This window comes from Neolamprologus multifasciatus, chromosome 3, assembly GCF_963576455.1.
Source record: "Neolamprologus multifasciatus chromosome 3, fNeoMul1.2, whole genome shotgun sequence".
Classification (NCBI taxonomy): domain Eukaryota; kingdom Metazoa; phylum Chordata; class Actinopteri; order Cichliformes; family Cichlidae; genus Neolamprologus; species Neolamprologus multifasciatus.
This window is the reverse complement of record NC_140441.1, coordinates 32719631-32746141: the sequence shown is the minus strand read 5'-3', so window position 1 is coordinate 32746141 and position 26511 is coordinate 32719631. Positions and strand designations below refer to the sequence as shown.

At 40.0% G+C, this 26511-nt stretch overlaps 2 protein-coding genes across 3 annotated transcripts in view; both read right to left on the bottom strand.

The window, feature by feature from the left end:
- Nucleotides 1–2002: 2002 nt before the first annotated feature.
- On the bottom strand, nt 2003–25416 carry LOC146522625 (uncharacterized). Of its 2 annotated transcripts, XM_085153475.1 has the most exons (24): nt 25336–25416; nt 25199–25233; nt 23865–24018; nt 23583–23711; nt 23250–23297; nt 22594–22719; nt 22003–22129; nt 20299–20469; nt 20190–20224; nt 19791–19955; nt 19537–19671; nt 18651–18689; nt 18429–18569; nt 16031–16110; nt 15883–15906; nt 15293–15641; nt 14526–14579; nt 11921–14314; nt 11753–11831; nt 7468–7593; nt 4644–4928; nt 3589–3705; nt 3385–3506; nt 2003–3287 (listed from the first exon to the last, which is right to left on the bottom strand). In XM_085153475.1, exons 3-24 carry the CDS (start codon nt 23961–23963, stop codon nt 3213–3215), a joined length of 4920 nt encoding a protein of 1639 aa, XP_085009601.1. In that variant the 5' UTR covers nt 23964–24018; nt 25199–25233; nt 25336–25416; the 3' UTR covers nt 2003–3212. The 2 variants fall into 2 exon arrangements, with proteins under 2 accessions (XP_085009601.1, XP_085009600.1); XM_085153474.1 differs by lacking the exons at nt 23865–24018; nt 25199–25233; nt 25336–25416 and having other exon boundaries at nt 7483–7593.
- Nucleotides 25417–25451: 35 nt separating this feature from the next.
- Nucleotides 25452–26511, bottom strand: part of LOC146522623 (uncharacterized) — a 42987-nt gene continuing 41927 nt past the window's right edge. The window contains exon 10 of the mRNA XM_085153476.1: nt 25452–26488. Within this exon, the coding sequence (XP_085009602.1) occupies nt 25811–26488 (678 nt within the window). The 3' untranslated portion in view covers nt 25452–25810. The remainder of the gene's footprint in view (nt 26489–26511) is intronic.

Sequence of the window (26511 nt, the reverse complement as noted above, 5' to 3'; positions counted from 1 at the left end):
ACTACAGATACCATGGCAGTGCCAGGATAGTGAGTGATTGCTGAAAATGTTGAAATGTACTCACTCACTTTTTATTATTATTTGTAAATATGTGTACAAATGGTTGTTTTTTGTTTGTTGTTTTTTTGTACTGTTTTTATCAATAAATCTCAGCAACAAAGGAAATACACCCATGTGTGTTGATTTCTCCCTAAGATGGCAAACAGAAACACAAGTTTCCTTGTGGGTTAGGGTTAGGGTAACCCAAACCAACCCTAACCCTAGTGGCTCAGCACCACCTTATTTACATAACAAAAGCAGCAGTTCACAGTTCAGTTCAGTTCAGCCATTTGGCTGGTAGGCGGGTTTTAAACGTAGAAAAGCCAAATGGCTGCTCTCTGGGACTTCCAGTTAAGGCGGCGAGGCGTGATTGCGGGTGCAGCTCAGGTGCGTCCGACTCCCCTGCAGCGGCGCTGCAGACCACGCCCCGCCACACACATTAACCAGGTAAAATACATATTTAGGCAGAATTTTGCAAATATCTATTTTTTTTTTTAGCAGCATAGTGCTTTTTTTCCAATTACTTTTTAAAAGTCAGGTCAAGGCTCCAAAAGCCCAAAGGCGATATAAGGGTGGCGGCTCACAACAGTTTTTGTTTGCTACATGGATCATTTTAGTTCAGCTGGGTATCTTTCCTTTGGTTATATTTCTGTAAGAGTTCAAAATGTGTTAATTACATAAATAAAATGTAATTTTCTCTGTAGCACTTCATGGATTTCATAAGCAACACACTTTAGTTGCTCTGTGGATTCTTTTAAAAAGCAGTTAAAAACTTTTCTTTTCAAACAAGCCTTTTGTTGATCTACGTATTTTATATTCTTTACATTCTTTACATTTGATCTTTTACATTGTGTATAATGTCTATTGATTGTATTGTTTAATTTAATGTTTGTGTACAGCGCTTTGTGACTGCCTGTCTGTGAAAAGCGCTTAATAAATAAACTTTACTTACTTACTTTAGTTGTTCACACAAAGCATAAAGGTAAAAAAAAACAACAACAACAATATATACAGTGTTATCTTCATTTTAGATTTCAAGAAGTATTTGCGGCTCCCAATGTTTTCTTTTGCGTGGAAACCGGGTCCAAGTATCTCTTTGGGTGTTAAAGGTTGCTGACCCCTGGCCTAGGCCATCTGCTACGGTGTTGTCTGCGGGGGCGGCAGCATCTCTGCTGGGGACAGGAAGAGAACAGGCTGATCTGGAGGGCCAGCTCTGTTCTAGGATGCCCTCTGAACCCAGTGGAGATGGTGAGCGTTAGGTCTAAACTTGCAGACCTCGCTGTCTCAGTGGCCTGTTACTGTGAATGAAGCAAGACACTCAGAGCTCCATCGGTTTTTACTTGCAAGGGAAGTCCGGTCGGGTCTAGAGTTGTAAGCTCTTCGCCCGAATTCAGCCAACTCTGAATTCGGCCTCCCCTCACAGTCCTTTTATCAATAACAGTTGTTACACAAACATCTCATTAATCATATGACAATTAAGACACTCACACTTGAACATGTACGCCTGTGATATGTGTGTGTGTGACATTTTCTGCTACACCCCATATCACTGTGATCTTTCACTGATGTCCCTAGTCACCCCATGTATGGCATAACCTTTTAACAAACCAGTGCGTAGAAAACAGAGGTGAGCATTCTTGCTAAAGATCTAATCATCTTGCACAATGACAACCATATTGATCCACAAATCTCTAACAGTGAGTGACAGGAGAATGGTGGCTAAGCTGTCATCCCTGTTGGACAGCATCTCCCCATGCAGGAGACTCTGACAGCACTGAGCAGCTCCTTCAGTGGCAGGCTGCGGCACCCATGATGTGGGATGGAGAGATTTTGCCAGTCTTCCCTTCCTACTGCTGTCAGACTCCACAACAAAGACTTCGCAGCTGACCAAACACACAAATCCACACATGTGCAATAACACAAAGTGCAATTCTCTTTTTCTGACTAAATTGTATTTTATTCAGTTTTATTGTGTACAGTATCTTATTCTTATTATCATATATTCCAGTATTTTTTCTTAATTTCGCTGCTGTAACATTGCACTGTCCAGTTTTGGCTGTAACGAAACAAATTTCCCACGAGTGGAACTAATAACGGTTATCTTATCTTATATAAAAATAATAAAATTATAGCACACCAGAAAGATAGTCAGGAATTCTGTGTCAGCAAAGATGAAAGAACAGGGTGACACAAAACAAAGGTGCGTGAGAAAGAATCATATACTCTGATGAGGGGACTGATTTATTTTAAATAAATGTACCACTAATGGTCTACTTGTCCTGTTTGTGTTTTGGGGTCTTTGTGTCCGGTTGTCTGAGTGCTTTCCCACTCTCATCTCCAGCCCCACACCTACTATGAGAGGAGGTTAAGCAGACGTGTTGTTCTCACAAGACACTGCTCCACACAGTGTATTTACACCTCAGTGCCTTCAACCAACCTGAAACAAACTCTGGGCTTTATTTACTGACCTCTAGTGGCAGTAAGGTGAAATGTTTTTTTGAAATTATATTTTGCAGTTTTCCATTAGGCATCGTAAACCAAGATTTTGTGTTCTTCTCCGTTAAGCACACTGATTTGCCATGTAATGAAATGTGGTATGTATAATATTACTGTCTCAATGTTAAAATGTTGGGTTAAAGAGTGAAAATAACGACACAGACACTTAAAATTCTCTTAAACCTTTCTTATCAAGAGTTCAGCTTTCTCATTTTGAACCTCACAGCTTCTGACCGAATTTGGTGGTTTGTTCAGCTTCAAACTTGAGCCAGTGAGTCTGGAAAATGTGAGACACACTCAGGTTGATGGACCCTTTTCTTCTAGAGAAACTGAAGCCAAAGATCTAAATGACCAAAAAGAAAAAAGATTTAATAAACTATCAACACTTGTCAGGTACCTCCTGGTGACCTGTTAACTAAATTAATTAATTTTTCAATAATATTTTCACATAAAAGATAAAATAATAACAAAATTTTAAAACTGTGCTCTTTACCAGCCTGTACAAACAAAAACAGAAGCATTAACTGAAAGGCTGCGAGATAATTCATGAATGAAGACATATCATTTACAACAAAATGTGTCACACGGTGATTAGTTTAGTTTCTGAACTAGTAGGATCAAAAACATTGGCTTGTTCTCCACATTGATGTGTTAAAATAATCAGTAGATCAGGTCCATCAGTCAGAAACAGAGCCTTGAGACATCTGAGATGACGTTTTTGAAGCTCTTTGTCGACATTTCTCATAATATTTCTACAAAAAAAAAAAAAAGAAAGAAAAAGTGAGAAACCAAACATTGTTAGGCCAAGAGTGTGATTTTGTGTACTGAATGGTGTGTGCGCATGCGTACCTGCAGGTTGTTGTAATGTTTCTGGCTGCAGCAGTGGAGTTCCTTGGCGGTCTTCTCATTCAGGTAGAAAACAGAGCAGATGTTACAGAAAAATCCTGATTTTGGGATCACAAACTCCTGACCTGCAGAGGAGTAGAAACAGGAAAATTAGACAAGTGTTAACACAGCATTTGGATCGCGTGCGTGTTTATGTGTGTGTCTCACCGAGGGGGCTATTGGGGTTGAATTGAGGCAGTCTGAAGTCTGCTACAACACACGGAGACTGAGAGCGAGATCGCTTTGCCTCAGGTCCGACAAGCTCCCTCCTGCGTTTACCCACAACTGAAAATGGAAAGAGCGACACGTTAATCATCAACAAATCTGCTGCAGGAGCCACCGGGTTTATAAAATATTAAATTATAACTTAAGTAATTAAACAAATGATTTTTGATTTATTTGAAACGGTGAAATGTTTATCAGCCACTTTATTAGGTACACTTGTTTGACTGCTCATTAATGTAAATCTCTAATCGGCCAATCACATGGCAGCAACTCAGTGATCTAGGTATGTAGACATGGTCAGATGACCTGCTGAAATTCATACTGAGCATCAGAATGAAGAAGAAAAGTAATTTAGTGGACTTAAATGTGGCATGTTTGCTAATCTTAGCATTTCACTGATGGGATTTTCCCAAAGAAGCATCTCTAGGGTTTACACAAAATCACCTAAAAGACCAAATGAGCAGCAGGTCACTGGAAGAAAATGCACTTTTGAGTTCAGATGAGAATGTAATAACTCAAATAAACACTTATTACAACCAAGGTATGCAGAGGAGTATCTCTGAACACACAGCACATCCAACATTGAAGCAGATGAGCTGCAACAGCAGAAGACCACACTGGGTTCCACTTCTCTAAGCTAAGAACGCAAAACTGAGGGTACAATTCACACAAGCTCAGCAACGTTGTAAAATAAAAAAGTCTCAATTTCTGCTGTGACATTAGGATGGCAGGGTCAGAAAGCTTGGATCCAACCTGCTTTGTATCAAAATTTCAGGCTGGTGATGGTGTGGGATATATTCTTTGCACCCACTGGGACCTTAGCACCAACCACAAATATGTAAAACATATTACTACCACCACAAGGTGGTGGAAATGCATCTCAAAGCTATTAGTAGGCTAACAGTAGCAGGCTATACAATTTTTCTTTTTATATTCAGTTTACTGTGTTTTTGCTGTCAGAGTGATGTATTTTGTTGATTTAAAGCAGCTCTTTGTACCTTTAATGCCAACCGTGCTCCATCCATCCTTCTCCTCTCCCTCCTCTGTCTCCTTATTAGGACACTTAGACTCTGGCTGCTGTCCAGCGGGTGCAGCATCAGGCTGGGTCTCTGCTTCCTCTTCGGTCCTCTGGCTCTCTGCCTGGCCGTCACCTGGCGGCACAGATGAGTCTCGGTCCTGTGATAAAGTGGGATTAACAGAAGCTGGAGGCAGTGGTTCTGTTGTTTCCTCCTCTTCCGTCTCATCTTTTGTGCTCTCTGGTTTCCCTCTAGCAGATTTTCTCACTGTGGGAGGAAACAACAGATTAATTAAGCTTCATGTCTCAGAGCTTTGACACGACTTTATCCCAGATGCCAGCCACTGGAGAATATATGTACCGGTGTTATGTATTTAAAATACAAAATATGAGTAACTGTATTCCATTATAGTTACCACTTAAATAGGTGATAATTAGAATACAGTTTGTTGAAATAAATGGATTAAACGGCAGACTTTTTCTGTTTCATATATTAGGCCCTCTCTACTTTTGGTACATTGCTGGAAACCCAAACAAAACACACAATAAGAGGGTCTAATGTAAGTGTCCTGTGTATGTTGGTTGCGTTAGTTACACGACCTGGAGCCAGCACAAGAGAAGCAGCAGTGCATGGGCAGGAATACATTTCTTACTTGAAAAATTCCAACACCACTTCATATTTAAAGAACAAAGGGATGGGAGAAATCTGAAAGTTCAATGCAAATTCTGTCAACAAACAAGCTGCTTTCGGTTTCTAAAGCACATGTGTCAAACTCAAGGCCCGCGGGCCACATCTGGCCCGGTGTACATTCATATCTGGCCCGCGAGATCATTTTATATAGATTTATTATTATTGTTATGCATTGCCCAGCGATATGAGGTGCTAATAACACACAAACTACAGATCCCAAAATGCAGTGCTGCAGGCTCCTTGCTGAACGCTAGGCTAGCTGGGAACATTCACACATCAATCAAGTCAGACTTCTGCGAAGCTAGCCGCTCACAATGGTGGAGAGAAAAGTTGATTCTGAAAACAGAGCCTGCAGTGGGTGACTGAATATATGTTTACAGACATTGCTGGTAAACCCGTGTGTCTTATTAGTGGAGCTAATGTGGCTGTAATTAAGGAATTTAATTTAAGACGGCACTACGAGACAAAACGTCAGGATAAGCTGAAAAACCTAAATGATGAGCAGAAACTACAGAAAGTAGAAGAGCTAAAGAAGAATCTGACATTTCAGCAGACTCATCAGAGCAAAATCACAAAGTGAAGCTGTTGTGAAAGCAAGTTTTATTGTAGCAGAGGAGCCAAATCAGCCCGGCCATTTACCGAGGGAGAGTTTCTGAAGAGCTGCATGATGAAGGTGTGCGACGTCTTGTGTCCAGACAAAACGCAGATTTTGGCAAATGTGAGCCTGAGCAGAAACGTATGTCAAAGTGTAATCGACATGAAACTGCCCTGGGACAAACTTGTTGGACTTACAACAGATGGAGCGCTGGTGTTGTGCGGTGAAAAAAGCGGACTAGTCAGCAGGATGCGAGTAAAGATGAAGGAGGAGAAATGTACCGGTGAGTTAACAGCATATCACTGCATCATATACCAGGAAACGCTGTGTGGTAAAGTCCTAAAAATGGAGCATGTAATGATCACCGTAACGCAAACCGTAAATTTTATCTGAGCTAAAAGTTTAAATCACCGTCAATTTCAGTCTTTTATGTGGGAAATAGATTCAGAGTTTGCCGACATTCCTCATCATACAGAGGTCCGTTGGCTGAGTTGGGATAAAAATTCTCAATGGAGTTTTTGAGCTCAGCAAGGAAATCTGTCAGTTCATGGACATGACATGTATGATGAGGTGAAGGCATTTCAAGTGAAGCTGTCACAAATGCACCAGTGCAACCTGCCTCACTTTCCCTGTTGCCAAGTAATGTTGAACCAAGTCAGCGGACTTTGCTGAACTGCACCTGTGCAGATTCAGATGGAGCTGCAGTGTAATGATACACTCAGGGGAAAGTACGGCACAGTTTATTAGTTCCATTCCTGAAGCAATGCCCAGCTCTGTCTACATGCGGCTTCAACCTTGTGTATGCTTTCATTTATTTTTTCTGGGGGTTTTGGCAACATGTTCATATTTCTAACTTGTAGAATTTTGACAGGATATATTTTTATAGAGAGCAAAATATTTAAAATTAAAGTTTATTTTTTTAAGTTTATTTAATCTGGAATAATATTCCTGTCTGTTTTTAAATTCATATTTATGTTTAAAAAACATTGTTTTAGTGTTCAATAAATGTTTATCTTGTTTGGCCCACGACCTAAAGTGTGCCTTGACGTTTGGCCCCCTGTGCAATTGAGTTTGACACCCCTGGTGTAAAGGCTCCAACCTAAAGAAACATCTGGAAGTTCTTTTTTAAAAAACTAACGTTAGCCTGCTGCAACTACCTTGTTTTAGTTGTGGTAGCTACCTAGTTATGTACCACTTAGTATCTACATGACTTATTACTATTACTGAAGGCTACTCGCCACCGAGCTAACATCTTATCTTATGTTAACATAAGTCTTTTCTCCCCTACAGTAAATGTATTGTCTATTCAGAGAGATTTGGGCTTACAAGCCAAAAACAAACAGGAATTTGCAGGATGTGATTGCTACAATCATGTAGTTGTGAAAAGCATGACAGTATATTAAGTAATCCAAAGTATTCAGAATACGTTACTCACACTGAGTAACTTAACAGAATACATTACAAACTACATTTTGGTGCATGTATTCTGTAATCTGTAGTGGAATACATTTTAAAAGTAACCTTCCACACAGTGACCCGGGGTCTGCCTGGTTCTCTTCCTGGGTCGACCTCTTGTCCTGGTAATTACCGCCTCCTTCTCCACAGTCTCTCCCACCTCGTCCACCATCACAAAATTGAAGCTCTCCTCTAAAACAAGAAATCAGAGGCCACAGGCAGTATTGACAGTAAAAACTTTCATTTCGTGTTGAAATATACCCAAATTAAATGCTGTCTTCTAACAGGGCGATGTGGGAAAACCTCCATTTAAATAAAACAATATTTCTGTCAAGCATAAAGTTTCCTGTTATAAAGTATAAAGTTATACCCAAGTATAAAGTTTCAAAACCACAAATGTTCTGTTAACGACTTTTGACACATTTGAAAAGAACATTTTCTCCATCTCCACGCCAGGTGCTTCTTGTAGCTCGTCTTGCTCTCGCTTATCTCTGGAACATCAGACACACGTCCTACAACAAACTGTCACTTATGCAGGCACAAAATGCAGTTACAAGCTTGCAAACTAGACCTGAACTCTTACCTAGAAATGAGTCTACCTACTGTGTGTGTGTGTGTGTGTGTGTGTCTCGACCTCAAATGCACTATGTCTCCCCTCGCCAACTAAACTCATGACCTCTTACCAGACAGAAGCCACTCTCATATGTGTAACAACCTAACTGACACTATATACGGAATATATTGAATAAATGCTTTAATCAAATGCCACTAGATACAGTTTGTAACTATATACATCCAAGAGAGAGGGCAATTGAAAAGCCAACAAACTAAGTAGCAGATTAGTACGTTATTATAAAAAACAAACAAAATAAACAAACATTTAAACAACCATTCCTTCAGTGATGAATATCAATGATATCTGGCCTTATGGAACTCACACAGTGGAGCCATTTTCCCCAGTGTTTTACATATTTCTCATACTCAAAATTCACTAAAATAAGTAATCTTTTCCATATTATGAATCTCCAAAGTTACATCAATACAGCTGTTTAATGTTGGTGGATCCTTTTGGTCAGTGCCTTTTTATTTGCAGCTAGCAGCACACAAAGTATGTATTTATCTATACCCTTTATGTCTGAGGGTATGTATTCTAAAAATATGGATTTGAAATCGAAGTGTAAATATGTACTAAATATGTTTTGCATCACTTTATGGACTTCTATCCAGTAATTCTTAATATTCTTACAATCCCAAATTATATGGTAGTGGTGTGCTGTTTCATAGCCACAGTTCCTCCAACATTCACAACTTCCACCATCATAATGCGCCTTTAAAGCTGGGGTAATGAAAAAACAAGCAAAACTTTTCTAGCAGAACTCCTTCCAAATATGTGATTTTGTTCTTCTCCAATGAAAAGAACAAATGTTTTGCCATTCCTCTTCTGTAATCACCAGACCTCCCTCTTTCTCCCATCTTTCTTTTATATACTTGGTTGAATAATTGCTGAGGTCATGAAGACTTTTGTATATTTGTGAGATTACACCTTTCTTAATTTCTGACTTATGAGCATTTAAAAAGAGTTGGATAAATGGCCTCGCTGTAGTGGGTATTTGGTTTTTAATGTTTTGAGTACAAAAGTTTCTTAACTGTAAGTATCTATAGTGGTTTTAGTTTTCTAAATGAAATGTTTGCTTTAAGGTTTGGAAACTCACAATTTCATCTTCCTTTACAATGTAATTCCTTTACCTATCCAGTTTTTAAAACTAGGGTTTACATGATTTGGTGTAAATTCAGAATCATATGCACACCATTTTAATATTTTTATATTCTTCTGCAGCTTATTTTCTTTCACCACCATTTTCCAAACACCTAGTGTGGCCTTTAGCCAAGGATTTCTTATTTTGGAAATGTAGTCCTGTAGATTTCTACCTGTATGTGCATATTGGTTATATGCATATTGTTTTGCATTCAATTTCCTTCCAACACTGCCCCGCTCATTGCTGAAGTATAGTTTTGGGGGGAAAATTGATGTCCATAAAGACAATATTGATTTGTAAATGATTAACTAACAATCTTGTGTTTGTGCTTAAAGTGCTTTGGCGCTCTTTGGCAATATTGTAGACAATATTAAACTTAATCATCACATCGGCCTCCTCTGACGACCTGTTTGCTGCTGCCTGCCGCTGAAAGGCAGTGGCAAGAGGGGACACTTGCGCAGTGCATTCATCACGACATATAATGTGTTTTCTGGATACATTGTGCTTTTTCAGCGTTCAGAGGTTGATGGCTCTGTGTCAGAGCACTGGCTATGAATTTCAGACGGATCAGGACTTAACAAAAAAGTTATCAATAGTTATTTTCACCTTTCGTCATTACCCACAGCTACATCCACTTCTGTTGGGCCTAGGCTGCTCACTAGGGCTGGGCATCATCACTGATTTCTATGACATGAAGGAAATTTTCCTGGCCTGGCTTTTTATAGCAGATAACCTTAAAAATATTCTGCAATTTTGCATAATTTTAAAAAGTTTACATTTCTTCAGTACTGAACAGCAGAACAGGCTTTCTTGTTCGAGGTCATTTGAGGTATAAAAAAAATAAATAAAAAATAGACGGCGACCAACAGCGCTGTAAACAACGGTAGACTGGTGGGGAATGAGCAAATGAATAATGCAGAAAACAGATTTGAGATGGGAAAGTGAGAGAGTGAGAGAGAGAGCTGTGCATGAATTGTGATTTTTATCGTGGTGGAAGCAAAACAGCCAATGTCAGATAGGGCTGTGCGATATGACCAAAATCTCATATCCCGATATAAGAATTCTATCGTCCCGATAACGATATAAATCACAAAAATGTAACATTTTCTGTAAATTCTGTGAATCTCGGGCAGCTCGACTTGCAGGAAGTGTTTACAGCTGCGCGTCATGTACCTGGAGTCGAGTGTTTTAATCGATGCATGAAACGATACATTTTTAGACATAAGTTGTAAAGGCCGCCGTTTTCTTTATGAGTATTTATAACACGGCGTGCTGCGGGGAAAAGCCTGTTCTAACGTTTGAGTCTAAGGTTTATTTTTTAGCACCTGGCGGCTCTTTTTAAATTCTCATCCGTAAATAATCTGCTCTTTCACGTGATTCAGTTTATTTTGAAAAGTCTCAACAGGATCTTGAGCTTTATTGTGAAAGCGGACACGCGATGGTGTTACCGTTGTTGTTGCTAACCACAATGCATAAAAACAGGCGCTTGTCCGTCCGTAGTGTGGTTATATTAAATATAAGAGAAAGAGAGAACTTTAAGAAATTAATACAGCCACTACAGTGACCATCAAAATGATGAAAAAATATTGCCGTAAACAGTTTATTTTGCGACACCACGAAACAAACAATAGCGTAAAATGAAACGATAGACGTTTTTATATCATCATCCGATATATATCGTTATATCAAACAGCCCTAATGTCAGAGGGAATTCATGACGATGTTTATTAAATGTGAAGCGCAGTTTGCTGCTTCTTTTGCTGCTGGATCAGTGAATTTTGGTCTGAGAGAGACAAAACCTGCTACTCAGAATCAAGAAAAAAAAGACGTAAACTCAAAGCGCGGACCCACCAACGCATCAGAATCAGTGAGCTGTCGGCTTTCAGCCCCGATGGTGTGTTCGTGTACAGGCTGTTGGGTGAGAAAGCCGAGAAAGAGAAAGCTGATTCTGATGTGTCGGGTCCGCCCTGTGTTTACGTCTTTGTGTGGAATCAGTTTACCTGCTCTCTCATTTGCTGTTTGGTGGTTGTTGAAATAATTTTGTGAGCTTTAACCTGAGATTCTCGCGTTTCTGGCAAAATACATTTATATTTAAAAGTCGATTCAGGATTTAATGAATCAATATCGCTTAATTCAAGATACTCAACTCTCTCTATCCACCTGCACAAACATGCACTAAGGACTACAGGAATATCTGGACTTTCAGAGGTGCAGAGACTTTTTTTTTTTTTAACTCAGACAGCTGGTTGCACTGGTGCAACCTAAGGTTTATTTTAGTCACACCATTGAAAAATTTGGTCACATTTGTGAAGCACTCTAGAGCCCTGCCAACAACAACTATGCTGTACACATTCGCTTCTCCTCCACAAAATCTGACCGTGCAAATCAAACTCTGTTGAGGTGGTTTAAGTGTGTGACTAGGATGCCTCCTGGGCAACTCCTAGGTGCTGTGGTTTGGGGATGTCCTATTGGGAGGAGGCCCCGGGGCAGATCCAGCAATGAGGCTATGAGGGAAGTCTGAACTTCCGACTGCCCCCACGACCCGAACTTGAACAAGCAGTTAAAAAAATGGATGGATGGAGAATGAAACTGACCTGTTTCATCATGTTTGCGTTTAGCAGATCCTGATGTCTTCTCTGCTTCCTCTTCTACCTCAGCTGCTGTCGCAAAAGTCTAAAAACAAAGACATGAAATCACGACCATCAAGTTTTCTGTTTTTACTAAAGAGGAAACAAAGATGCTCAAATGAATCTCAACATTACCTCTATGTCTGCGGCCTCCACTGATTGGCTCTCCTGTGTTGGTGGGCGGGGCTCCACTGTGCTTTCCCACTCCTCATCTTTTTCAACAATCTCATCCAGAGTGATGAGCTCTGCAGGTTCTCCCTTGGTGATCTCCCTGCTCCAGTCCTGACCCTCCACTGCTCTTTCCTCCCCAGCATCATCTGCTCCCACCTCATCCAGAGTGACCAGCTCCAGGGTGTCTTCCTCCAGATTTGTTTTTTCTTCTGGTGCAGCAGCCTCACTTTGGGACCCAGTGGCCTCTTTAGTATCTGTTTTTGGCTTCTCTTCCTTCGTTGCTGTACCAGACCCGTCTTCAGCAGATAGAGCATCACTAACCTCAGCAGTGTGATCCAAACACTCCTCTTTATCGACCACCTCCTCCTCATCTGCATTTTTTGGCGATGCTGAGTCTTTATCGTCTTTAGGCTCTTCTATACTCTGGTCTTTCAAAGGCTCATTGTCAGCCGTCTCATCCTCAACCAAGTCAAAAATTTGATAAATGGCCTCCTCCTCATCAGCCACTTTACTAGATGCAGCATTCTTCATGGCAGCTTGTTTTTTAGTTACTTTGGTGTCCTTCTTTGGTCTTCCCCTTCTTCTTTTTTCCGGAGATTTGGCCCATTCATCCTTAATAACTTCATCCTGCACTGGGTCTACTATTGTAAAGGTGGCATTCTCCTCGCTCTTCTTTGTTGGTGTGCTCTCTTTCACTTGCTCAGGTTCCTCCTTGTTTGGTTCCTGAGAATCTCTGGCAGGTGTCGGCCTCCTTCTCGTTGGTGTCTTGTCTTTTTTTGAGACGTCTTCTTTAGTTTCTCTTCTTCCTCTGGTTGACCTTGTTGTGATGGTTGGTTCGTTCATGGCAGCCTTACCCTCCACTGAGTCTAGGATCTCGGACGTAGATTCCTCTTCCCTGACGGGTTTTATACATGCAACTGTGGAAGTTGGCGTCTTTTTATCTTCTTTGTTTCCTCTGGCCGACCTCCTTCTACCAGGCCTCTCTGTGGTGGAGACATCTTGAACAAATTCATCTTTAACAGAATCCACTACCTCAAAGATCATCTCCTCCTGTGTCTCTTTCTCCTCTCTTTTAGATGTTCTTGTTCTCGGTCTACCCCTCCTTGTTGGTCTTTCAGCTCGTTTAGCCACTTCAACGTCTTTCTTGGTTTTTTCCTCCTTGTTCTCAGCCTCTGCCTCGGTCTCTGTGGTCGGTGGCTCTTCTTCCACAGAATCAATTACCTGGTAAGCTTCTTCCTCTTCTTCAGTTCCTTCAGTGACTGCTTTCAAAGTATTAAGTTTCTTCTCGTCATCTTCTCCTCTGGTGTGATCATTGACTGAATCTAACTTCTCAGAGGCTTTCTGTTTAGTAACATCTGCTGAACTGCCTTTGTTTTCTTGTTCTTCATTATTTGGAGTTTGGCAAAATGCTTTGGAAGCTTTGCTTGATTTTTCTGAGAGCATCTCCTCATTCATTTCTTTTCCATCGGCATTGGACCTTGGAGTTTGGTTCATGCTTGGATCCAACCCTTCTTTTTTATCAGCTGCATCTGATTCTTGAATTTTTTCCTCAGACAGCTGCTTTGCTGTGGCACCTTCATCTTTGACCAGATGACTGTCCTCTTGGACTGTACTGGCTTGGTCTTCACTAACGTTGTCTATCATATAGAGAGGAGCATCCGTTTCAGTTTTACTGGACTCCTCTGAGCCTTTATCATCAATGCTGTTCAAGACCTGACTTTCCCCCTCATGCAAACTCTGGGTTTGCTCAGGCCCTGATGACTCTGTTTTAGTCTCTTGGTTTGTGTCTTCATCTATCTGTTCATCTGTTGGCTCGTCGTTCGAATCAAGGATCTGGTAACTTTCACCATCATCCTCCTCCTCCTGTGGATATTTCCCCGCGGTTGATGCCATTTTTGATGAACAGGTCCTATAACCCGAGGACGAAGAATGCGACAATTTGTCTGGAGGTTTGCTTGGCTGCGTTTTCTCACCAGAAAAGGAAACAGGCTTACTGACAGTCACAGAGGATTCGGGTTTGGTGGATTCAAATGAGTCTTTACTTTTTCGTAGTGAGGAGGTTGAACTGCTTTTCTCAGAAGATTTCGTGGGCTTCGATGAGGAAGAGGCTGAGCTGCTGGAGTCTTTGGAGGACCCTGCTGAGGTTCGTTTGGAAGCAGGAGATTCAGCTGAGCTTTGACTTTCCGCATTCTCTGTGGACTTTGGCTTAGTTGAAGAGTCGCTTTCACCATTGGGGTCTGCGTCTGCTGCGTCCTCGTTAATTTCATCAACAGTGACAAAGTCGTCCACATTGAAATCCGGCTCCCCAAAAGGGCGGCTCTCTGAAGAAACTTTCTTCTCTAAATTATCAACTTGAACCTAGATGGAAAAACCAAAAACAGTCTGTGGAGCCATGAAACAGCTTACACTATAATCAGAGTGTAACTATCAACGAATGTCCCTCTGTCCACAAAAACCTCCTATATGATCAGTAACCACATGACCAATTTTCTCAGTGTGATTAAGTGTTTGAGTTAGCCCACCCCCACCACCCACAAGAGAAATCCTCGTGGGTCTGATGAACTTTTACCTTTTCGTTTGGTGCGTCTTCATCCTGTGCCCTACTAGGGCTGCTGCTTTTGCTCTGGAAATGAAGATAAGATAAGAAAAAAAATTAACTGAATTAATTTTGTATTATTCTGTGCTGGTTTTGACAAACACCTCAAATATAGCCTGAAATGTGTTTAGTGAGTGGTGACGCCAAAAATTGGACATGCACAAGCTTACAAAAAATAAATAAGACTATATGTAGTGATGACCTTCGCTTTAATTTATCTGTTCCAGAAATAATGCAAATCTAAAAGTGGTATCTTCCTCATTAGTATAGTGGACAGTATCTCCGACTGTCACAATGGGGAGTGAGTAGTCTACTTCTCTGCTCCGCCTTCGGCTGATCAGGTGTCGCAGACGTAAACTGCCAGTCTACTACCACACGTGAAATACAGACTTCGAAACCACTTTCCCCGTGATCGGAAGGTCGGGGGTTCAAATCCACTGAACGACTACCCTGAGGTAACCCTGAGCAAGGTACCATCCCTACACACGGTACGCCTGCTTAGTGGCTGCCCACTGCTTCACTGAGTGAACGGGTCAAATGCAAAGAGAGTAATTTCCCCAGGGGGATCAATAAAGTATACATTATTATTATTATCAGCATTATTTATTCATACAGCCTGCAGCTTTACCACAACAATCAACAGTGTGTACTACTATACAATGCTCATATGTGATATCCAACAGTAGGCTTTTAGTGTCTTAAGATATTTTGGGACAACACAGTAAAATTTAAAGTGTTACCTCTTTTTCCTTGCTCTGTGCCCTACTTTCTCGACCCTGTCTATGCTCACGAATCGCTGCTGTAATGGCCATGAAAACGTCCTTGTTGATGTGAGGAAGTTTTGAGTCTTTTTCCTCAGACTTGACTGGGCTTGTTGCCGAAGGAGCAGCGCTAGAAGCGGCGGGGGCGGCGTTTGCATCAGGAGTAGTGAGCAAAGTTTGTGGTGTCCCCTCTTCCTTCACTGCTGCTTTCTGGCCTTCCTCACTTGGCTGCGGGACAGCAGTCGATTCTGCGGCCTTCTCGGTTTCCAGTTCGAGGTTAAGTGTGTTCTCACCAGAGTCTTGCAGACGCTGTTTCAGATTCTTCAAACTGAATTTAAAAGCAAAGATGCCAGTAGGTTACTATGAAAAGAGGTTTGTTGTCACAAAATGTTAATGTGAAATAAGAAATTCCATTTCAAATTTCTAATCTAGAGTTGCTTATGTCTAAATCACACTCTTCTCTTTTTGCATCTTTGGGAACTGTTTACTATGGCACAACCTTGAGGAGTGTAGCGGTCATCATGACTGTTTTGACTCTGCCACTAAACCTGAAAATGAAAGATACTCACGACTCAATACGTCCGACTTTACTCCTATGAAGAGGAGAGAAAAAAGCACAAGGTCAGACAAGCATGAAGACACTTTAAAGAAAAAAAAAACACACAGTCTAAAATCAATTTCCTCTTTGTGTCACTTCTGATTGTGGGACACACTTACCAAGAAGAGAAATAGTCCTTGGCAACATTGCTCTCCATCACCTGTATTAATCCACCAGGTTCAGCCATCTCAATGCATATCTGAGAAAACAGAAAGATATTACATCAGTGACAGTACAATTGTTTTCTTCCTGAGGAAATTTGAGCAACACAGTGGTACTCAAAGGGCTACAGGCCCAATTTGTGAAAGTAACAGGACAGAGGTCGTGGCAAGTTTCTTTACTGCCCTGTACGATAGTACAACCTTTTTGGTAAAAGAACAAAAAAATCTTGGTGTTTCAAACTTTCAAATGGAAAATAAGCGCAAACATATGTCTATACTTTTGCAAGTTTTTGATTGAACAATAAAACCACAGAACAAGAAACAATAAAAGTGCTGCCTCAAACTGCAGGCATCTTCCCCGCTAGATGGGCCAGGACGAAAGGCTGAACAGGTCATAAGATTATCACTTGGTTGAGAACTTGGTGCATTTCACCAGTGTTTGCAAAGGCATGAAAAATTCAGATTGCCTGCTGCAGGGACTGTCTGAATATTAAAACTTGCTGAACTGGTGTTAAAAAAACAAAGTCTCCTTCAGACTCATTTAAAAGGTTTCTCAATGTTAAAAGTCTTGCTTAAAGCTGGAAACAGAATAAAATAAGACAAACTTAAAATCACAGTTTAAAAACCACTTGATCATCACAGTATAAGAAAGTTACACCAGTTAAACTTTTTTAATGTCTTCATTTTCCGTGTTAACCACTTATTGCTCTCTTTATCCTCCCTGATTGAATTTTTTCTGATTTTCACTGTTGGTGGAATTGTGCATGCAGCTCACTCAGGTTGCATAGGCAGTCCAGCTCCTCCTGAATGGCAGTCACAAGAAGATCTGCCGTGTCTAACAGTGCGGCCTCAAAAGTGTGGAGAAAATATTAGGAGATGGTGTGTTATAATGGTTTGTAGTGATGGGATTTCCGACTCTTTTTAGAGAACCGGTTCTTTCGGCTCGGATCACCAAAAATTTTGAATTTTTGGAATCATCTTGTCCTTTTGGGGTATAATAAAACCCATTTTTTGAAGACTACATTTGTGCCTGTGTGTTCCTGGCTGCTTGGTTCATGACAGGGCCATAGAAGAGCAATGACCATTCAGCAGGTATCCTCTACTTTGTACAAGGAGAAGGACTGCTACTGAAGTACTGAAGTTCTCTGAATTCTAACTGACTATTCTGCAATGATCCAGTGCAATGTTCCCTCTAATTTTTCATGTGTCTGAGCAAACACACAAACTCCCTGAGCGGTCCCTTGGACCACTGTGAGCAACAACAGACGTGTGCACTGTGGTCACGCCAGCGTCGAATCCATCCAAGTTACATGGTTTATTAAAATAATCAAATTACAGCATTTACATTTATGTTAGACTACTTTTAATTAACTGCTTTAGCCCACTTACAATGAAAATTTAAAAAAATCTTGTTCATGACCTGTATAGTATGTTAGCTCTGTTGGAAGCAAAAATAACTTGCTCTAAGCTCTGACTTGTATTATGAGCATGAGTCTGTGGTCTGGGAGAGAGTCCTGTAACTCTCTGACTGCAAAATACAGTAAATAATGACCAATGTTGGGCAATTAATTATATAGTTACTTCTTCAAAAAAAGTTACTGAGTTATGCAAACAAAGTTTTTTGCAGCTGTTTACCTAAAAATGCAGCCAAGGCGTTTTTTAAACAAACATTTCAAACTATTTACAAAACAATCAGCTGTTCTGCATCATATTTGATGCCACACAAATTATTTGTGCCACTCCAAAACGTGCCCCTTCCTAAACAACTAAATGCCATGTTGCTATATCACTTTTTGATTGGTCGAGCGTTTTCCTTATAAAACGCAGTTTTTACCGTTTCTCTCCGCAGTAAATATAAACAATGATAGTATTCAGGAAGAAAACCAAACATTGCATATATTTTATCATAACTCTGGTTTTACGTGGCCAATCAACACAATTTAAAAACTGGTATAAAGTCCACACGTTTTCCGTCAATTGTCCCGTCGGTCCTGCTCACATCTCCACTGGTTGTACACGTTGTCATTAACGTGGCTTCACTCCACATCAGCCGCTTTGCTAGCTAAAACACCGGTGTCGGCACATATGGACGCTGTTATAGCCTGTCAACGACGTTGATTAGCTGCATATATACGAATATGAATCGCGGCTTAGAGGGAACATTGGTCAAGTGTTCCCTTAATTTTATTAAGCAGTGTAAATTGAACCAAACTGTACCAGCTTTGCGGGTGAAATTTAAGACTTAATACCTTCTGAAGACTTTTCAGAAAAAGATGCATTTTAAGAGCAGCAGACACCATAACAAACCTTGCAGATGTAAAACATGAAAAAGTTGCAGGTGTTTATGAAATCGTACCCTGTTGGCGAGAGGCAAGAATCTGACAAAAGCAGCAATGGAAGCCACCACTTTCATGATCTTCACGAGAAGGTCCACATTCACCTCGGAGACCTCCACAATCAGCAGCCGGTCCTCCAGAGACTCAGACTCTGGAACATGCTGAAAAACAACCAGTGTTAAGATCAGGGAGACCCGAGCCTGCTGCTTTTACAGGACAGATTTATGTGACTGCTGACTTACAGTGCTGCTCCATTTCATCATGCTTCTGTACATGCTCTCCTGTGAAAAGAGTAGAAGATGAAAGCGGATTACATCAATTACTGATCCTCTGTTTGTAAAATAACTATTGAATAACTCTCATCCTGGTTAGAGTGTTTTTAATGTTCTATTGACCCCATTTAATAAGATAAATATTGGACTCCACTGTAAGTGAGAACTAACTCGATCCCTCAGAGATGTGCTACAACTCCTGGTTTGCATCTTTGTGGGAAAGGATTCATACTTCAGGACAGTAACGACATAACATATAACCAAAGTTTTGCAGGAACTATTTGATGCTTTTTGAGTCTCAGTGACTTTCTGCAAAAGTCGTCAGACCTCAATTCCTCTTAACATGTAGCTGTGGAGAGAGTTCACACAAAGGGCCTGAACAGCTAGCCCGCAAGGAAACTTGAGATGGGAAACGCTGAAGCTAGAAGGTTAGCAGCAACTGAAGTTTCAAAATAAGTGAGGGCATTGCTTAATAGTCAGTGAAACACTCTATAACCTATGTCTGGGGACACGGTGCTGACTTCACAAGAAGCTCTGTGGAAACTTTAAAGTGGTGGCGGAATGACGTGGGTTGTCGTATATGAACAGAAAAGTGGATAAAGTTCATGCAGCTTTTGTGCTGCTGTCGCAAAAAGGAAGGAACAAATACAGACAAAATAATAATAAATACTTGATATGAAAGTCATGCATATGTTCCCTGTTTTTCATTTCTACTAAATTGTGCAATTCCCTAGAGAAGGATGATGCTGTGCTCACTCCTTAGAGGAGAAATCTTTTTTGATTGGCATCTGAATAGTTTGAGTGAAACAGGAGCATGCCCCTGATTTAACAGCACCCAATTGCTCCATTTTCATACCTCACTTGAACCAGGATGCATGTCTTTTAAAACAATGTGGATTCCTAGTCTCCAATCTCCAACTGTAACTGGATCTTTGAGGTAATCTCTGGCGAAATCGCAGCACGCATCCCAGCTGTTAAAAAACACAAAGGCCTGGAGAGGAAGAAAGGGGAAAAAATGATGCAGAGGAAACATTGAATATTAATCATTAAATTGAATTAAATTTGCAAATGCAAATTTCTCTGTATCAGCCTGCTGGGTCTACTCCTCACCCTCCTCTGCAGCGATAAAACGATTATGTTGTAGTACAGAGTCTGAACAGTCTGATCAGGGAAGTAACGCCACACCAGCTTGGCAACATCCTCCTGTCTGTAGTTTCCTTCTGGCAAACCGGTCAACATGATCGTGGAGAACGTAGAACCTTGAGATTGGGCTTTCTACAAGACACAAGGTTCAAGAACCAAAGTTTATGTGAAGAGAAATCTTGCAGGACTTTTTTAAAAATATATTACTATAACTGACCACATAGAGAAGACAAAATGAAACCAAGTTTAGCAGAAAAAAAGAAATGTGGCTTTTGAGGTCGGTATTTGGACAAATGGACGCCTCTTGGTATTTACTCAAGGATTCCTGTTTAACACATGAAACCTTGGTTTATAAAATGCACTCACCTCAATGTCATCAGGTTCCCTGACAGTTAAATACTCTAGAAGTGTAAAACACACACAGTTAGTAACAGTCGACACTTTATATCTGGAGGTTCATTTTAGTTTCTCTCACCTGGGATTGTGAACCAAGGAGAGACAGTGGGGAACACAAAGGGACTAGTTGTCATTGTGATCCAATATGGTGAAGTGCTGCATTGTGGGATGGTAATATCTTCTGTTGGGACAGCTGCCCCGTCAACAGCAACCTCGCTGTCTGGCAAAGCTTTGTGTGGCAATCTTGGTGCTGCACAAGCAAAAGTAAGTTTTGTTTAATTTTTTTTTGTGTGTGTGTGTGTGTGTCAGGTTTTTAACTGACTTTCAGTTTAACTTTAAGCACCTTTACAGATATCCAAGGTATCATAGGCATCAGAAAAAAATGATTAGAGAGTTAGATCAAATGCCAGTCTGAAAAAGTGGAGTTTAAGTAATGGCTCTGGTTCATGTGTCTAGGGCAGAGACAATAAAAGAAAGGAATTGACCGCTGATGGAGCAAAGATTTCTGGAGGGACCAGAAAAGAGGTCAGAGAAATAACAAGGCAAATGAGCATCAAAGGATTTGTGGGAAGGAGAATCACAGTTTTAGTGAATCAAAGTTGAGGGAATGTGTTGCAATAATTTATTGTGGATGACGATAAAGCAGCAGTTTTGCATATGTTGCAACCTTTCTTGGACTTCACTTTATCCACAGTCCAGAGAAGAACTGAAAAATATATTCATGAGTGTTTCACAAACAGAAAGTGAAGGAAAGATTATTATCCAGACTCTGTGTGATAGATGTGTTTCCAGGATGGTAGAGATGGGAGCAGCTGGTGCAGCACTGGAGACAAAATAGATTTTGCAATACCTGGTAGTGAGAAGCCACAGCCCTGAGCTCAATCATACTGTTGAAATTTTTGAGGAAACTTCAGAATAACCGGGGTTACTGGCAGTGTTAGCTATTTCTGACCTGACTACTTATATTTCAGTATTGATAAAACTGAACTCCAAAAATATCTCTAAGTTCCTCTTTTATGACTTTAGACAGTTCTCCTTGCAGGGGGTTTAGTGTTGGCTTTCAGTTCTTCAGCAGTCATGCCTGCAGTTTCAGTTAGGTCAGATGAGACTTAGTTCGATTCATCTGTATCACGTTGGCGGGTGGTTCTTGCAGGCCACGAGGTGTCTTCTTTCCACCAGAAAGTCCCACAGTAGTCTGTGGTTCGGTCCAATAAGTCCTTATTTTGTTCTCTAAGCAAATTTTAGGAGTTCAGAAAGTGGAATGTGACATTTATAAAAGAATTTTTCAGAATTCTGCAGCTCTACTAAGTTGTGTGTTACACCATGTCTTGCTCTATAGCGCCCCTGATTAGTTGGATTTTAATCTGTCTCTAGGTATCAGTATGCTTTTGCCACTCCTTGTAATCTTCAATTCACTTGCTTTTTTGTGCATCACCCACTAAGATGACAATATTTGCCGTATTGTCCAAAGACAAGAGTCTCTTTGGACAATACGACCAATGTATAAAAAGTATAACTCTTAAGCTTGCCTTGTAGAAGACCATGTAGATCTTTAAAGCGTGCAAATGTACCTCACCCAAAGCAATCCCACAGTACAATACAACACAGTACAGTAGAAGGCCAGCAGGACAAAAGCAGCTACCCTTACCAGACAGGTTTTACAGCCAAAAAACAACCCACCATATTCAGGGTATTACCAGATGACCTTCCATCAACTTCACCTATCTTTTTTTTTTTCAGTTTAAATCACATTTATTTAAAATCCCATTCAAAACACACTTACGCGGTGACGTAAATTCACTGTGTGGTATTTCCACCCTTGACAATTTGTGGCCAGTGGCCTGTTTTAGAAGGCTGTACCAAACACCAAGGCGATCAGCATCACGAAGAGAATCAAATTCAATTAACACCTGAAACACAAGAAAGATAAAATTTACTCTAAACATTTTAATTTCACATTCTAAATGGTAGAAAATGGAACACATGGAAAGAGTGAGCTAAGCACAGCTTTATTGTGGAGTTCACTGGATTCAAAAGTCAGAAATCCTGGCTCAATGAAGCACTGGAGCCGTGCTCAACGTGACCCCTGCACTAATGCTCTAATGTGATGAACACTAGTGCGCATGAGCATATGAAGAATCATCTGCTACAGCGAACAGATTACCTGCAGTCTCTCTTTACTATCTTTATAGTTTTGCAGTTGTGCTTTCATCAAGATAAGTAGCATCCAAAACCAGTCACATTATCTTGTTTTAACGTGTCTGTCAATTTTGGGGGGATAGTTAAGAATGCACTTAAATAAACACATATCTCATACAGACTTTCGCAGACTTTTAAAACATGCACTTGTTGCTGCTTATAAGTGTGTTTATACCTTGTTGAGAAGAGGCAGGTAGTTTCTTACAATACCGATTTTTCCCAAAGCTTCTCTGAGATCCCGGGACTCGCCTGGTGAGATGTTCCTGATGTAGATTGTCCGTGCTCCAATATATGTCATTTCCTGTTTCGAGAAACCCGGGTGAACATTAAAACAAACCAGAAACAGTATGTAGTTTAACAATATTTCATGCTTTCTTAAACTACAGTTCCAAGATCAATTTCATAAGTTTGCACATATAGTCACACAGCGGGTATGTACCCTGGCAGCTATCTTCATTATCCAAACAATTTATAATTGCAGCTCTTGCTGTTTTTGATAACATTGTTTGAGAAAATATTTAAACTTAGCTGTGTACACAGAAAGCCACTTTTGGCCCTTTCCCGGGTTCTTAGTTTTTTGCACGTTTCAAATTAAAAAAAAAAAAAAAAAAACACATTATTTTTTAAATACAAAATGCAGTTTTGAATGAGGATTTAACTTATTGCAGGAAAAAAGTTATCCAAACCTTTCCTAGCCCCGTGTTAATATATGCTCATATTTTTCAAGGTGTTTTGACTTGGATGTGAGTGCTGCCAGTTATAACTTTATACTCTATACTTTATAAGGTATTCTAGTGTAGTCTTTGTTTCTGAGATATGTGTGTGTGTTACCTTCAAAACATAACACAGCCGATTCATCAGATACGTATAAAACTCAAGCTGAAAGAAAAACAAATAGTTAAAAGTCATTACATCAAATAAATGTTGGATTCTGTTAAATTGATTTCCGTTCAAAGAGTATTTTTTATTACTTATCGCCTCTACAAAATATTACATTTTTTTTTTTTTTACTTACAACCACATTTTAAATAGATTGAACATTTAAAAACATCAGCTTGCTTTTAAGGATACTGTTTCCATCAACAAGCAGAAACAGATATTTTCAATTATTTTTAATAACATATCTCACAACAGTAAAGTGTATTATCTAAACACAGTGCTCACCGGGGTCTCTAACCTCTTCTTCACAACCTGCAGTCGAAGTTTAGACCCATTGAGAAAAAATTTACGTTTATCTTCTGATGCTAGCACGATGTTTTTGGCTGCCATTGCTGTCGGCATGAGGGCAAAAGCCTGAAGGAAAAACAAACAAACACACACTGACAGGCGCTCACAAAATACGTAATAACTGAATGTTAGTTAGGTCGTCTTAGAAAAGACATTCAGAATCCCATTAAAATGAAGGTAATAATCCAGCCCAACACAAATTCATGGCCTGGTGCTTACCATGCGTGCCGGTGGTATAAACATAGATCGTGTCGTGATAATATTCAAATCTGTGTGGAGTGAGCAGACTGGCAATGTCCTCCTCTGCATAACAGCCATCACGATACTTAGGCAGGTTGCTTATTAACAGCATCTTGTAATTAAGCGAAACAAGCTGTGCAAAAGAAAAGAATAAAGTCAGAGTTTTAGATTAGTTTACAATTGAAGAAATTCCGGACAGAAATCTCAAAAAGGCAAACATTCAGTTAGAAACTGTGCCTCACTTTGAGCACTGTCTACAACTATGAACACAATGAGGTACATCAGAATAAAATACTGAGTACAAAAGGTTTCTGATGCTGATTTTGGTTTGACTTCTTTTTTTACATAGTACAGCTCAACCTTGACTCACTGATAAAAAAAGGCAGTAAGAGTCAGCTATGAAAGTACTTTTCATTTAAGGTGGATCCTTAAAGAGTGATAACTGATTCACAAAAGGAAATGTGTAAACAGCACTACTGCGCTTTTCAAACTCAAGAAGGAAAAACTGTTTCTGTAGTAGACTGCTTAAAAAGAAAAGCTGGGCTTCTATTAATTTGTGAGGAACTTTCATCTCTTATGCTTCTTAAAAGGTTCTTTAGTTCTAAAACAACTTGCTGAGGTATTCAAGCCCCCTACTTAAACCCCTATTTTTTTAAGCACTCAAAACCACCATGTCCTGGATGATTGTGCATATAATTTGAACATTTCAAATTAGCTTTTTAATAACAGACTTTTAATATGTGTTAGTATACACGATAATTTTTCGACATCTTACAATGCTGTGATTGCAGCCATTCCCCAACTCTCTGTGAATGGTACTCATGGTCTTTGATCAATGGTCATGAGAATTTGCATAATTATGATTAAGGAACTGACCTCCCAGCCCATTGTTCTTTCAGTGGGCTGGTTTCAGTCATTATACAAATGTACTGTTTATAAGATAGGGGAAACTTACAGTCAGCTGAGACTGAAGAAGTCACTTGGATGAGTGACGAAACGTTTCTCCCACAAAACGCTACGTCCAGATGAACAGAATCAACTTTTGGAGATACACGATAATTATTTTGTTTTGGTACTAAATTGGTAACCACGCTTTGTGTAATTCTATTAGTGTATGTAAATTTCTGCTATTGCGACATCTCTACTGAATTTTTTACATTTTTCTACATTTACACCTACTTGAGTGTCACCTGACAATGAGATATAACCCAACTATAAACTTTTAAAACAAATTGAACTATTTCAGATCAAAACTTAACCACTTTGATAAAGCATGTTTTTCTTACAGGTATAATTTAAGTGTTTTTTTTTACCTTTGAATGGGGAAGTCTGACTGTCTTGAGACAACCTGGAAAGTGCAGAGCAAAAAAAAAAAACAGAAAATAATTATAAAATAAAAATTATGTTCACACTGGGAAATCTTTCATACAGATCTTTCGGGATTTCTTACGGATTTTTTCTGGACATAATTGCTTTTCTATCCGTTCCCCAAATGTTGGGTGGGTAGGAGCGACCGGATACTTTGAGATCTTCTTTGCAGTCACAGAGACTTAGAATAAAGGAAATATAGTTAAGTTAAATAGTGGTAGTTTAAATAGGATGCAAATTTCCCAGCTGATTTAAATAAAAATCTGAAAACTGTTCTCGTCAAGAAGCAGTCTTTAGCTTTTGATTCCGTCCAACATCCTGCTGTCAACGATACTCCACACATGAAGGTGTTTTCTGTCCACTTACCTTTGTCCTTTGTAACCGTTTCTACACTTTCAACTCTCTGCTTTGCCTCCACAGAAATCTCAGGTGATTTTCCTGCAGTCTGCTGTTGTGTTTCTTCTTGTACAGCAGAATCTGAGCTCTGCTCGGTCTGTTCTGAAGCTTTGAGTGAATCTTCTGTACTTTTGATGACAGTTTGTGGTTTCTGAGGTGGATCAGTAGGGTTTTGGTGGTGATATATTTGGCTTGGTCTCAGCTGCACAAGTTGGTAGTTGATTCTCACTCGATATAGCTGGTAACGCCTGATTATCTTTGCCGTCAGTAGAAGTTTCAACTTCCGTGTGGTCCTCCCTTTCAGAAGCTGATGCTTTTCGTGCTTCACCTTTAGGCCCCATCGCAGATTCATAAATCTTTGTTTCAGGTTTCTTGTGTTTTGTCTCTACATCAGGCTTATCCTCTGACGTTGTTGATTTAGAAGGATCCACTTTTTCTTTTTTCAGAGTTCCTGCTGTTTTAGATTTCTGCGTGGTTGAGGTCGTTTCTGCTTTGGAAGTCAAGACTTTTGGCTCACCATCAACTGCAGCACCTTTAATTGGTTCAACAGCCTTCATAGCATTGGCTGTATTTTTAGGTGCCACCACAGCTTCTTTAGCACCGGTTTGAGACCCTTTGGGTTTAGGTTTTCCTTTCAAATCACTGGTGTTAGGCTGCTTTTCGGGAATCTTCGTAGATTTACTCTTAGATTTTTCGAGGCTTAAAGCTGCTTCTTCAGCCTTATCACCAGTTTTTAAGGTTTTAGCTTTCTGCTCAGCTGAGATGTTTTTCGATTTGGAAACCGAGACTTTTGCTGTAGTTTCCAGTTTAGTTTTTGTGGTTTTCTTGGATGCAATTTCCTGTAAACAAAGATTATTTCGGA